This window comes from Microtus oregoni, unplaced genomic scaffold (assembly GCF_018167655.1).
Source record: "Microtus oregoni isolate MIOR12 unplaced genomic scaffold, Mior012 000007F_ref0000211, whole genome shotgun sequence".
In the NCBI taxonomy this organism is placed as follows: domain Eukaryota; kingdom Metazoa; phylum Chordata; class Mammalia; order Rodentia; family Cricetidae; genus Microtus; species Microtus oregoni.
Window position 1 is genome coordinate 21,322,445 of NW_024543066.1, and position 14,164 is coordinate 21,336,608.

Sequence of the window (14,164 nt, forward strand, 5' to 3'; positions counted from 1 at the left end):
GCCTCACCTGGGAAAGAGTCCCCGCACCCGGCTCTGTTCGCGGCTCCTTTCGTTAGCATGACTTCGATACTCATCCTCACCGTACCAAACTATAGCAGCTAGAGGCAATTTAGTTCATATAAAGCATATAGATAATGAAAGATCTAATGGCAATGTTCATCCGCTTCTGAAGCCTTGTGCTGTTTACTCCCTTGTGGTGGCAGGGACTTGGTCCAGAGTTCACAGGTAGGGCTGCTGCTACCCCACCCTCCTCCCAGGTGCGCACCATAAAGTGAACGTGTTGGGGGTCTCAGATGGGGGCACTAAAGCACTCCAGCGTCTCCAGCTGCTCTGTCCCCAGCACTGATGCTTGCCCTGCCCTTCCACACCCCGGGGTTCCCTTCGAAGGGAACAGTAAACCTTTCAGCGGTGGGATGAGGGCAGAAGGCACAGGAAATATTGTAATAAATACTGGAGCCCAGTTTGCCAAAGGGCTGGGCATCAGGAGATACAGGAGCGTGATGCCGGGTGTGTGCTCCTCAGCACAGAGCAGGCCTGTCTACTGACCTGAGCCACAGTCTGCTGATTTGCTGTGAGAGGAAGACAGCCTAGGTTAGCCAGCTTGTTCCTTTTCCAAGACATCTTCCTTCGTCCTGTTGGACCAGTCCATCTCAGAGGCTAAATTCCAGGCCAAGAAACAGCTTCCCACACACATGGCAGGAGTTATTTTTTAAAAGGTGGTAGTGTCTTGTTTAGAAAAATTCTAAGACACAGAAAAAGTTAGCAGTGAGCCTGGTATACTGGCACCTGCTTGTAATTGTAGCTGTTTGGGAGGCAGAGGCAGACCAGTGGCAAGTTGGAAGCCAGCCACTACAATTCAGCAATTCTCTGCCTCAAAGTAATGTTTCTAAGGGGTAGAGAGATTATCTCATGCTTTAATTTGCTTTTTATTGTTATGATAAAACACCATGACCTGAAGCAACTTGTAGAGGAAAGGGTTTATTGAGCTTCCACACCCTGATCACAGTCCGTCATTAAAGGCAGCCGAGGTAGGAACTCAAGAAGGGCAGGAACTGTGAGGCGGGAACTGAGGCAAAGGCCGAGGAGAAAAGCTGCTCACTGACTTGCCTCCATACTCAGGTTTCAGCTCCCTTTCTTACAGCTCCTAGGACCACCTGCCCAGGGTGGCATTGCCCACAATGAGCCGGTTCCTCCCCTATCAATCAAGGACATGCCCCCACAAACATGCCTACCGGCCAATCTGATAGAAGCATTTTCTCATCTGAGCTTCCCCACACCCCAGATGAACCTAATGTCTGTCAAGTTGACAAAACACTAACAGCACCGCCTTGCATGCACAAAGCTCTGTATTCAATCTTCTGGACCTAGTTTGATTCTTTTGGAAGAATACCCACCTGTTTCTTGATGTCTTTTTCTAGGAAACCGTCTCTGCTCACACTTAGGTTCCTTGTTAGCCTTATCCTTTCCATGTTTCCCGGCCTTTCCTGTGCTCCTCCAAGTGTGTGCCTCTGAGAAATGGAGATGTTTCACTGTGGAGGAAGAGCGGATAGAGACTCCCCCATCTCCTTGTCCTTGAAAGCTTCCTAGTGCAGCGACCTCTCCCACAGGCAATAAAATCGGGAAGAAGACAGATCAGACTTCGCCGAAGGGCCTACCATGCAGTAGGACACGAGAATTCTTTAGAGTATCAACTCTAATCTACATCCTATCCCTGACAATTTTCAGAATCTAAGCATGCATTAAAGCTCAAACCTTAACAACATAAAGGGAGAATGTTACTGTGTGTAAAGTTTAAAATAACTCTTAAATATACAAGGCGCAAAGCCTCCTCTCCACCCTTTTCTGAGCGCGGTCTAATCCCATCCTCCAGAAAGAGCCCCTGCAAAGAGAACCATGCCCATTCCTTCCCACACACCCTGCGGTTGTGGCTCTGACCTTCTAGGACAGGCACATGCGTGACTTTTTTCACCACGTGCTAGTCATACTGGCTTGCCATTTGATGTCCAAAGTCCACAATAAAGCAAGGAAGTCCTGATGGTCAGCTTGAGTGGCCTGGCCGCAACCATGGGTAGCACCTGAAGAAGGGCATTGTGCTTGTTTTGAATCTTTTTTTTTTCTCTTGGTCACTGTCCTGGCTAGTTTTATGTCATCTTGACACAAGCTAGAGTCATTTTAGAAATGGCTCCTCAATGGAGAAAATGCCCCCACGAGATTGGCCTGTGGGCAAGTGTGGTGAATTTTCTTGACTGATGGTTGATGTGGGAGGGCTCAGTTCACTGTTGCTGGTGCCATCCCTGAGCTGGTGGTGCTGGGTAATAGAAGAAATCAGGCTGAGCAAATCATGGGGAGCAAGCCAGTAAGCAGCACCCCTCTATGGCCTCTGAATTAATTCCCACCTCCAGGTTCCTGCCTTGAGTTCTTTCCCTGATTCCCTCAGTGATGGACTGTGATGAAGTGGAAGCTGAAATAAACCCTTTCCTCCCCAAGCTGCTTCTGGTCACGGTGTTTTATCACAGCAGTAGAAACCTTGACTACAACAGTCACTATACTGCAGTAGTCACTGGCCCATTTTACTTCTGTGTCACACTGTTGGCTGTCCGGGTCAGATTCCCACAAATGGACTCCTGTTCTCTGCTCACTAAGTGACTCTAGATTGTCCTCCACGAAGATGGCACTGATCTTCAGCACAGTGGAGATGGGTCCCCACACCCACCACCTCCTGGGTAGTAAGTGGGGTTGTTAGTCCGTGCCCCACCCTACCTGGCCTGAAGGAAGAAAAATGCCAGTCATGTTGTGCAACTGGGTCAGTGAGTTTCAACCAGTCTCAACAGGAAGTACTACTGCTTTCCCTCCCCTCCCCACGTCAGTGCTCACTTTCGTGTTTGTCCCAGCACGGGGAGCTGAACCGGGGCTTAGCAAACTCTTTGTAGGTTCTTTCCCTCCACAGCCCAGACCCCCACAGACCCCCAGCACAGAACTCCCCTTCTTTAATCTGACTCCTCTGCCGTTCTCTCCCCACATCTAACTGTGGGGTGCTCCTCTTTCAAAGTTCTCCATGCCTTCCCAGCCCATGTGGAGTGGAGTTGTAATTCCTGGGTCAGGTACTCCAGACATTGTAGGTTAGGGCGAGCGACAACAGTTCTGCATTCTGAGTCATTTGCCTTGTCCCAGGCTCTCGTAATCTCCCACATCTTCCCTCTGTGAGGCACGCGTGACCCTGACCTGAGCAACGCGAATCTGGAGGGTTTGCACTCCAGAGTCGGCTGAGTTTCTCAGACTCAGAGCGTATTTCAATGAGGTTGTTGCTAATATGGGTTTTGGGAACACAGACCGGCAAAGATGTTTTACCTGTGACATGTGGCACCATTTCACAGCACAGAGCTCTCTTCCCAAGGAAGTGCCAGATTCCTCATCTCAATGGCATAGAACACACCACGGTGAGGATTCTTCATCCTAGCTCAGGCTGAGAACATTCCACAGTGTGTGCAGAATTTAGCAGCTCAGGACCCACTCACCGACATACCCTGCGAGGTAGGGATGGTGGGACCTTGTAGGACTTCTGTGACCAGCACACCCACAGCTCTGTGATCCCCCAGTGCGTGGACTGGGACAGGAGTAGACACCCCACATGCTCTTGAGTCTCCTAGGAGATGTTATGAAACTTTTTGGGGGGCTGAGCATGTGTTCCCTGTAGCTGAGCACCTTGGAGGACTGGTGGTCAATCCCAGCCACTTACGGATGTTTGGCAGATAAGGCTCCCCTGTGACCTCGCCATGTCCTCAAAGCCCTCTTTGATGAGCTACCAAGAGGACAAAAGAACTCTGGGGAGAAGCTGAAACCCAGGAGGCATAGAAGTTGACAGGGATTTTCCAGAGCCCTTCTAGACGTCTGTCAGGCATAGAACAAGCCCAGTTTGATAGTGGCAAGTGTCAATCAAAGAACTCTCTTATTCTCCCACCCACTCCTTCTGGACTTGGAGTCATTGAGAAAGGAGCCCAGACCCAGCTCAGGTGCCTTGCCTTCAGGGAACAGGAAACTCAACTTGACTCAGCTCTGCAGGAACCGTGTGTTCTGATGTCTTCCTGTGGATGTATGGCCATCTTTAGGGATGAATTTGGTTGTCAAAAAGTGGATGGAGTGGGAGGAGGAAGATGGTGACCATCTCCATTCTCCATTGCACAGCCCCTCCATGGCATAGAATTAACAGTTCAGAGACAGCGCAGAGCCCAGGCTGAGTAACTCTAACTTAGTTTCTCAAAGTGGAAGTCCTTAAGACTGGAAACAGCAGCAGTTGGAGTCATCCAGCAATGGCTGCCTCACACCAGGAGGGGCAGGGCCAGGAATCTCCTGGAAGGCATTTTTCAGGTCCTTTGGGTTGTATGGAGAATGTGTCATACAAGACAATAGTTTTTTTCTTCCCACTCAAAATTATTTTCAAATAATTGTCCCCACATCCTGTGTCCTCGCAAGATCCTAGTTCTGTCTGAGGCAGGGGATTGAGACCTGCAGGCTCTGGGCTGAGAGCTGGGCCAGGGTCATTGCTTTGGGCCCAGAGACCAGTTCTAATTGCACAGCTGGTAACAGCTGAGGAAAGCAATGTACTCTGGGTCTAGCACCTTCACTAACAGCTCCTCAGGGACCCGGCTGTGAGGTGTAGCTGTGGGGCTTGGGCCAGTCTTGGGTGTGCGCTCAGTTTGCCTAGCCAAGCATCGAGCAGCTAGCCATGCCTGAGTGAGGGACAGAACCTGACGGATCATCTCTCCCTCCGGGCGCCCCCAGTAAATGTGCCCGCACCTGGGTGACCAGACTCCTGGCCCCACTCCGCATACCTCAGTCAGATCTGAGTCATCTGTTATTTTGTCACTGCCTTCTCAACATATTTTTACCTCGGGGCGGAGAGCCTTGAAACACCACAAACTAGAACAGTAAACCGGAGACTAGGCCCTTGGCTGTGGGAATAGGAATCGCTTCTGTGTACTGCAGCTTGACAGCGAGCCTTGTGCAGATGTGGGGATGGGAAGTGCCTTGTAGAGGCCGACTGCAGCAGAAAGAATGAGGAACCAACTGGATCCTCACCAGATCTCCCCGTCCCAGAATAGCAACAGGACCACTTAGAGCGACACTTTAGAAATCATGACACTTTAGTCATTTAATATCTGTGTATATACTTAGAGGCAGATGTCTCATAGTGCATGTGTGGTCAGGTGACAACTTTTGGGTCATGGTCCTATTGTTCCAGCATCCAGGTCCTGGTGGGGGTGGTCAAGTCAGATCTTGGGGACTGGCAGAAAGTGCCGGTACCTGCGGAGCCATCTCACTAGCCTAACAGGCTTTTTTTCTTCCCATCTTGTGGGTGTGTGAAGACTGAGAGAGGAGTTGTGTAGGTCAGGCAAAGGTGAGTTTCTGGGTTGTGGGTAGAAATTAAAACCGCAAGAAGCCTGGGGCTGAGGAAGCAGATTCTTCAAGCAAGGAGCTCCTGCCTGTGCCTCCTGACCCTCTCGTGACCTCATGAGAGGAAGTCACAGGTTAAGGACAGTGTGGTCCCTGTGGCCTTGACTGTGGCTGGGAAAGAGATTTTGGACGTGATAGGTGTCTGTGCTGAGAGCTAGGGAGTGGGGTGAGAGACAGTCTACAAAAAAGCAAATTGAGCTAGTTCCCAGGATGCCTTGGAACCTGAGAGGGTAAAGAAAATGGGAAGGAGCTGCCAATGAGGGAGGGGACTTCCTTCAATGTCCCTTGATACCCTTCCTCTCTTTGCATCCTGGAAACAACTCCGAGGTGAAGGTCCACCTTGTCTCTCTGGACGGGAAGCTGGACTCTTTTTCCCTGACCAATGCCTAGCACCAGATGATCTTATAATTGCTTTTCCTACTTTGTATTTTGTGTGTGTGTTTATGTGTCATATGCATGTGTTTCTGTTCCTGTGTATGTACATGTGTGCCTGCGGAGGCCAGAGACAGATATGGAGTATCTCCCTTGAGTGCTCTCTTTCTCATTTCTTGAGAGTGGGTCTCTCATTGAACATGGACTTGACCAACTGGGCAGGACCAGCTGGTCTAAGCGCCAGGGGTCATCTCTGCCTGCCCGGCACTGGGATTGTAAGCGCGTGCCACCATATCTAGCTTTTTGATGTCAGTGCTAGGGTTCAGGTCCTCGTGTTTGCACAGCAGGCAGTTTAACTCCTGAGCCATCTTTCCGATCCCCTGTTTGTCCTTACTTTTATTATTGAAGAATAATAAAGGTATAGAAAATTCCAACTATGAGCCGGGCGGTGGTGGCGCACGCCTTTAATCCCAGCACTCGGGAGGCAGAGGCAGGTGGATCTCTGTGAGTTCGAGACCAGCCTGGTCTACAAGAGCTAGTGCCAGGACAGGCTCCAAAGCCACAGAGAAACCCTGTCTCAAAAAAAAACCAAAAAAAAAAAAAAAAAAAAAAAAAGAAAATTCCAACTATGATATTTGGGCAGAGTAGTGAAACAGTAAATTTCTTTTTTTTTTCTGTTCTTTTTGTTTTTGTCTTGTTTAGTTTTTGTTTTTCTTAGACAGGGTTTCTCTGTGTATCAGCCTTGGCTGAACTAGAACTCACCCAGTAGACCAGGCTGGCCTCGAACTCACCGAGATCTGCCTTCCTCTGCCTACTGAATGCTGGGATTAAAGGCATGCACCACCACCACCTGGCTCAGAGAGGTGAATTTCAAAGTTAGGGGAAATACAAGGTGATGTTCCTGTGAGTGTCTGGTCTCAGAATTGGCTTATCAATACATAATCTTGATCTAGTATCTCTCTGTTTCTGTTCAAAGACATCTTGACTCACCTTGTATTGTCGATCTGTTAGCACTGAACTCGCAGCTGTCAGCCCTGTAACTCATGACTGAAGTACCTTTCTGAACACGTGCTCTCTTGTGCGGTGTGGGAAGGCACAGCATAACCGTCTTGCACTTGGGAACTCTGAACAGCACATCATACTGCTCTTTGTGTGATTTTAAACACTGAGAACAGCGGGGTAGGGTGCTGTGTGCCTTTAATCCCACACTTGGGAAACAGAGGCAGGTGGATCTCTGTGAGTGTGAGTCCCAGGCCAGCCCAGGCTACACAGGGAAAGCCTGTGTGAAAATAAAAACACCGAGAACACCAAGAAAAAAACCCAGCATGTGGCACTAAATAGAGACACGTGCACAGAACAGGTTTGAACACAGAAGGCAGGAGGCCTCGTGTTGCATGTCATCAGGGAATATGCACACCAAGGCATTCAGCTTTGTCCTGCCAAATACATATCTCCAGGTAACCACACGAGCACCTGATCCGGGGTTGGGAATGCCGTTTGGCAAGGAGAGCATCCTCAAATGAGTGAGCCATGGGTATCGATTTCCTGTTGAATGGGGAAAGGAAGGCATGGTGGTCTCATTCAGAGTTGGATCGAGTACACAGCCCTATGTCATGTGGGAGCTTGTGTTATGGAAATCCCTGGCCCGCTTTCAAAAATGCTCAGAATTTCGAGATAAAGCTTCCAGCAGACACTGCAAGTCTGAGTTCTGTTCTAAGATTGCTCAGTGGCCACTGGCCAGAAGTGATGGGAAGCCACTAAAGCCCACAAGTGTGTGCTGACCAGGGGTGGTCTGTGAACTAGGACAAACAACCCATCAGTGAATGCTTTAAGAACAGAGCTGAAGTCCTTCATACAGGAAGCCCAATATAAACCCCGAAGCAAGCACAAGGCCCTGTCTATTCTGTCTGCCCTAGAGGTCCCCTTAGCATCTGTCTGTAGTTCCCATGCCCATTATGGGACTGTAGCTGGGGACCTTAAAAGCCTGTGACAGGACTGAGTAAGGTTGCTGAGGTGTCAGAGATCTATAAATCCCCAGGAAGTTAAGTCTTTATTGAGGCAGAAAAATAAAGGAACGATTGACTTTGATTTCATTTGAACTGACATATCTATGTTATCTTGGGGTTGACCTTTTGAACAGATTTAATCCCAGAAGGGATTCGCTAGTACAGCCTTGACCCTGCGAGTTCCTGCTTTAAACTGTCACTTGCAAGGTCTTTGGCCCCCAAAGGCGTCCTTGTGCTGCCTAGGGCCTGTGTCTTCCCCCTCTCTACCCCTCCACAGCCCAGGTAGAGCACAGACCCAGAGCCCTGCCTCCAATGTGGCTGTCAGGTGCAGAGAGTGAGGGTAGAGGTCACGGAGGTCACTCAGGCCCGTGTTACAGAGCAGAATGACTGTCACCCAGCTCTGCCCATACTTGGGACAGAGATGCAAGGGGGGAACATAGGAACCAAGAAGGAAAGAAACGGCTGGTGAGAGATCTTGGCTACTTGCTCAGGTCAGTGTTTAGTGGCGCTGCCTGAGTAGGTCACCTGTCTCACCCCGGCACAGCCTGGTGCAGCTGCAGGGTTCACCTGCTTCTGTGGATCAGCCTGTGAATACATGGGCACACACCAGTACAATTGGTAACATTGTAACCCTGCAGACAGGCAGGCGGGCAGCTCAGCAGGCGATCCCTCTGTGCGTGGAATGGAGTTCTACCAGCATAACCCTGATACAAGGGGAGAACCGCTTTCCTTCAAGCTTAATGGAGTTGCTTTGTGTACCACAGTTTCCATGTAAAGACTGGGAGAGAAAATATTTGTTGTCACAATGAGGTGTCAGCCTTGGGTCTGGTCCATTAGGTTCTATCCTTGAGCCAACCCCAGAGTCCCAGCTTTCCTCAGTGACCTTTTCTGATACCAATGCCCCCTGCATGCTGTTCCTTGTAACTTTCTGCTCATTTCTTTTAATTTTTTTTCTTTATGTATACATGCTTGCCTGTGCACCATGTGTATGCCTACAGAGGCCAAAGAGGGTGACGTAACCCCTAGAACCCCAGATGGCTGTGAGTCACCTGGAGGTCCTTTGGAAGAGCAGTCAGTGCTCTTAACCGTGTAGCCTCCCAGCCCCCTTTATTCTCAGCTGAAAATTTTTAGGTCAAATTTAAAAAATCTTTTAGCTCAAATGAAATTATTCAAGTGCGCAGCATAAAAAATTTGCCAGAACCTGTGCCTTTGGGCAAAGAAGTAACCAGAGTGTTAGGGAGATCACGGACATACTAGATCTGCTGAGGCCGCCCTGGCCCTGACAGGTTACTGATTTAAAACTAGAATGGCAAGTTCTTCTGGTTGTAAATTTAGTCTCAATCAGAACTGCTCCATATAACATGGACAACTGAGAAAATTAAGTTCAGACCCAGAGAGAAAATTTCAGCTATTTCCAAGTGAGGCAGCTGCCTCTGGCCAGCACTCGGTGTGATGGGGCTGGGGTGTATGTGGGGGGGAGGGAAGTGGGGGAGGGAGAGAGAGAGGGGAAGGGAGAGAGGAAGGGAGGGAGGGAGAGGGAGAAAGAGAGGGGGAGGGAGAGAGGAAGGAGGAGAGAGAAGGAGAGAGGGGGAGAGAGTGGGGGGAGGGAGAGAGAGGGAGAAAGAGAGGGGAAGGGAGAGAGGGAGGGAGAAAGAGGGGGTAGAGAGAGAGAAGGTGAAAGAGGGAGGGGAGGGGGGAGAAAAAGAGGGGTAGGGAGAGAAAGGGTGAGAGAGGGAGAGGGGGGTGGAGAGAGAGAGAGTTCAGAGGGAACCCCTGGTCACTAAGGGTAAAGAAATGAGAGGTGAGAGCAAAGACAGCTCTTTAAGAAAAAAGGGAATCCCAGAGGGAGCCTTTGAGGATGTCATGGAGAGCAGGAAAAGAGAAACAAGGTCTGCCAAACTTGCGGGTGCTTCGCACTTCTATGTCAGGTGATGACAGACCTCTGTAAGGAAAGGAAGAAGCATGCAATGATTTTATGCATGGCATCACACCCCACAAAGGGAACACTGTTAGGACACTGGTGTGTTTACCATGTTGAGTAAATCAGGAAGGGGGGAGTGGCGCTGGTCCCAATGAAGACTGCCAAAGACAGCTTATCTGTGCACACACTCTGTCTCCTTCTAGACGGAGTGTCCTGAGAGAAATTGGCCTTGAAATGCATGTTGAGATGGCAGTTGCATTTAATTTTTTTTGGTGGCTCAGATCAGATGGGAGGAGATAATCTCTTTGATGCATCTTTAGAAAAACTAAAGTCTGCTAAAGAAGAGAAATAGTGTCATCAGAGAGGCTTTGGTTCAGGGGGTCAGGGAAAGTGTGGTCTCTCCTAGACCTCACTCCTCAACCCCACCTCCCCTTGCCCCTTGAGCCTAGGCAATACAGTACTCGTAGTGTGGGAGAGAAGTTGGGGGTGACTGAAGGAAAGGGGTGGACTGTCTACCTATTAATAGACTGCTCCCTTATTGCCTTTATCACAGAAAAGGGTCAGCCTCCTGCTGCTACAGGTCCTGGGGCTGATGGGCAACCCACCCCACCCTGGATCACCATGGCCCGGCAGAAGCGAAGAGGAGCCCCAGACCTGCCTGTCAACCAGGAAGACAAGCCTGGGTCACGGATCCTAAAGACAGAAACTGGAAAGCAAACCCAGGTGCGGAGAGAAAACACTATTTCCGTGGAGTTGGGTGCAGGGCGGGGGAGAGGGAGAGGCAGCTTGACAGGGTGCAGTGGGCACCTCAGGCACTGCACCATCACAGATCCTGAGGGAGCATCACAGAGCCTGTGTCTATGGTGACAGCTGACGCGTGCTTGAGGACCGGTGAAGCCAAGTCAATATGTCAGCTTCTAGCTTCCACAGAGGAGCAATCTGCCCTCTCTTTGCCTGTGTGGGCTGTTACAAAGGCAGCGGAGATAGCACCCGTGCTCTGGCCTCCTAGGCAACACAGCTCAGCCTCTGGAAAAATTGAAGACAGTTAAAAAAAAAAAAAAGGCTCCCCTTAGACACACGGTGACACTGTCACCAGATCCATCTCGGCTCATTGTGCAGTGATAAATGAACCCTGTTCCTGCTGCCGCCTGCTGGGTTCCCTTATTCCTCACCTGGGGCTGCACAGCTAAAGTCCCCGGTTGCATTATGTATTCAGCTGAAAACAGCTTCCACCAACCCAAACAACTGTGCTTAGAAGCAGGCCGAGACTCGAGACTCAGCTTTTGTATCACTAAGCAGCACGATAAATGGGGTTCTGCGCTATGGGAAAGGGAGCCTGCCTTGCAGTGGGACTTGTTTCCTTTCCTGCTAATGCAACCCCTAGTTGTACCCAGGGCTGAAGACCTTTATGTCGTGCAGGGGAAGGGAAGTTACATTAGCCCGTTTCGGCTTGTACCATTTTGCCATGTGTCACAAAGGCACAAAGCTAGTTCCAAACCAAATTCAGTTGGCTTTCACATAGAATCCTTGCTGTCCACCTTCTGGGGCCGAGGCTGCATTGTAGGTGCAAGGAAGGAGCCACCATGTGCGTGTGGGCTGGAAGGAGCTGGCACAAGTCAGAGAGAGCTCTGGCATTTTGACGGGTAACATCGGTGAGCGGGTGCACGGAGCCCTTTCTGGAAAGTGCCAGCAGCATGATTCATCTTGAGAGAGACATCCTGTAGCTAAGTCACTTTGGGTGGTTACCCCCTCTGAGTCTGTGTAGTTGGACAGCATGTGTGTCGTTCTTGTGTCTCCATAGGAGTCTGTGAAGCAGGGTGACTTTGTCCGAAGCAAATCTTTCCTGATGACCCCTGCGAAGCCCCCTGTGACCCAGAGGCAGGGGTCAAAGCTGAGCCTTAAGGAAGGACTACAGAGAGGAATCTCGCTGTCTCATCAGAACTTGGGTATGAGATTGGCATGACTTTTCAAATACTTTGGCATCATTATAACCAAATTTTTCTTGCACTTGGGAGTTTGTTTTGTTCAATTGTTTTGCCGTGTTGAGCTGCTATTTTTTTAATGCAGCTTTTATTGAGATAAAAATTACACATCAAAAAAATTTACACATCATAAAACTCACAGATTTTGAATGTGCATTTCCGTGGATGTGTCTTACAAGGAGATCATGTATATTTGTAGAGTCCTGCCGCCCGGTGGCAATCTAAGAACAGAACGTTCCCCTCACACTGGAAAGACACTCATTCCCGTTCGTCATATTCCCTTCCCTGGTTGTGGGTTAGTAATTACCTTATGTCTGTAAGATTTGCCTTTTGGGGAACATGAAATCATAAAACACTGTTTTTGGATGTGATTCTGAGCTCACTATGGTGGCATGTGTCAGTTCTCTCTTTAATCATATTGGGCATTGAGCCCAGGGTCTCGTGCACACAAGACCCTGTATGTGTATATATATATGTATATATGTATATGTATACACACGCGCACACACACACACATATATATATATATTCTACCACCGAGCGACATCCCAGTATTCCCTACATTTTATTTATGTTGCATTCTAAAGACACAAGAATCTAACTCCCCAAGCTGTCTTTAAGCATGTGGTTGTGAAGGTATGAGGCTTGTTTCAATGCACAGCCTACCTCCAGTGTTCTGTGGTTAGACCCTGAACATCCTCAATTCGCTTTGCCACCAGAACCATCTGAGCCTGCTCCTAAGCTCTTTCAGTCACACGCACTCCAAACCTGACACTTACACCTTCACATGTTTACACATGAATGCCTTGTGTGTCCTGGACCACAGAGGAGACCGTAACATATACTGAAAGCTATTCAAGAGACTTGGTGAAAATCCACACTCCTGTCTCCTGCTTTTGTCTGTTTTGTCCCCTTTCCAGCAGCTCAGGCTGCAGCAATGACAGAGAAGGAGTTGCATCAGCTGAAGAGAGCCAGTTACACGACGAGCACCGATCAGCCATCCTGGATGGAGCTCGCCAGAAAGAAATCTCAGGCTTGGAGCGACATGCCCCAGATCATAAAATAGAGTGGCAGCCTGCTGATGAAGGATGTCCACCGCATTGACGGACCACTTAGTTTTAAACTGCCAATAAATCATGGCAAACAGACTGTGAAACTTAAGATTGATTTTGGTCAACAAATTATGATGTGCTGGGAAGAGAGAGGAAGCAGGCAGAACCAAAAGACAAGACAGCCTCCGTCTTGGGCCAGAGGGGCTGCAGCAAGGAGGAACCCTGTAAAAGCTCCTTCCTGAGCTGAGGTATCAGTTCAGAATCCCCATTCTAAAGAGGCCCCAGACAACCCGCGAATGGAAATGAAGAGGGTGCATATGTTGGGTGCCCTTTAAGAACAGAACCGGAACTTCTTAGGAGTCCCAGGTCTGCACTGTCACTGTCATCAGCCTGTGCCTCTGGCCACTGTCTTGCCGTGGGCCATCGTCACCTTTTGTGTTTACTGATAGGCATGACGTTTATGGTACAGCAGGGATGCCGTTTATAAGAGCAGCTACGCAACGATCCAGTTTCCTGAAGACGTCCGCCCCTGAGAAGGGGAGGACAGGACGTGTCAGGGTTTGTCGATTCAGAGACTGTTTCTAAGAAGAATTTTTTAATTTTTCCACTAGGCGTCTGTGTCCTGAACCATTGCACAATGCATTGCCTGTTTAATAAAAGGTTTCAAACCTGCTTCTGCTTGGGGTATAAATGTTATTTCTGCTCACGGGAACGTCCTTAAAACTGTCTCTCTTCACACCTCGCTAAAATCCTGGCTGGGCTGGGTGTTTGAATTTGGGGGTTGGTTGGTTTGTTTTCAATGTTCCAACAGAACATTGGTGTTCTTTTAGGAAGAATATATAGAGGTTTTTCCCCCCCTCATTTGCTCTATGTATCATTGTAAGAATATAAAATCCTGCTATTTATTTTATTTATTTATTTATTTATTTATTTATTTATTTTGGTTTTTTGAGACATGGTTTCTCAGTAGCTATGGAACCTGTCCTGGAACTCACTCTGTAGTCCAGACTGGCCTCGAACTCACAGAGATTCACCTGCTTCTGACTCCAGAATTCTGGGATTAAAGGCGTGTGCTACCACCACCTGGCAGAATTAAAATTCTTAAAGGCTGTCTCTCTTAGTTTGCTTTCTGTCGCTGTAATAAACAGCATAGTGAAAAGCAGCTTGGTGAGGAAAGGGATTATTTTGGCTCACACATCCCAGATCACAGTCTGCTCGGGAAGCCAAGGCAGGAACTCAGAGCAGACATGGAAACAAAAGCCATGGGGAATGTTGCTTCTGAGCTTGCTGCTTGCGGCTTGTCCAGCCTACTTTCTTACACAACCCAGAACCACCTGCCCCGGGGTGACAGACACTGTTGGAAGTGGGTTGGACCCTCCC

General features: G+C 49.0%; 1 protein-coding gene across 3 annotated transcripts in view; it reads left to right on the forward strand.

Annotated features, from left to right (window-relative positions):
- Positions 1 to 13,456, forward strand: part of Cracdl (CRACD like) — a 123,602-nt gene extending 110,146 nt beyond the window's left edge. For 2 of the 3 annotated variants that reach the window (XM_041655716.1, XM_041655714.1), the window contains exons 8-10: positions 10,304 to 10,473; positions 11,552 to 11,696; positions 12,653 to 13,456. In XM_041655716.1, coding sequence (XP_041511650.1) covers positions 10,304 to 10,473; positions 11,552 to 11,696; positions 12,653 to 12,798 — 461 coding nt within the window. In that variant the 3' untranslated portion in view covers positions 12,799 to 13,456. The remainder of the gene's footprint in view (positions 1 to 10,303; positions 10,474 to 11,551; positions 11,697 to 12,652) is intronic. The other variant, XM_041655715.1, reaches the window with a different exon arrangement.
- The last annotated feature ends 708 nt before the right edge of the window (positions 13,457 to 14,164 follow it).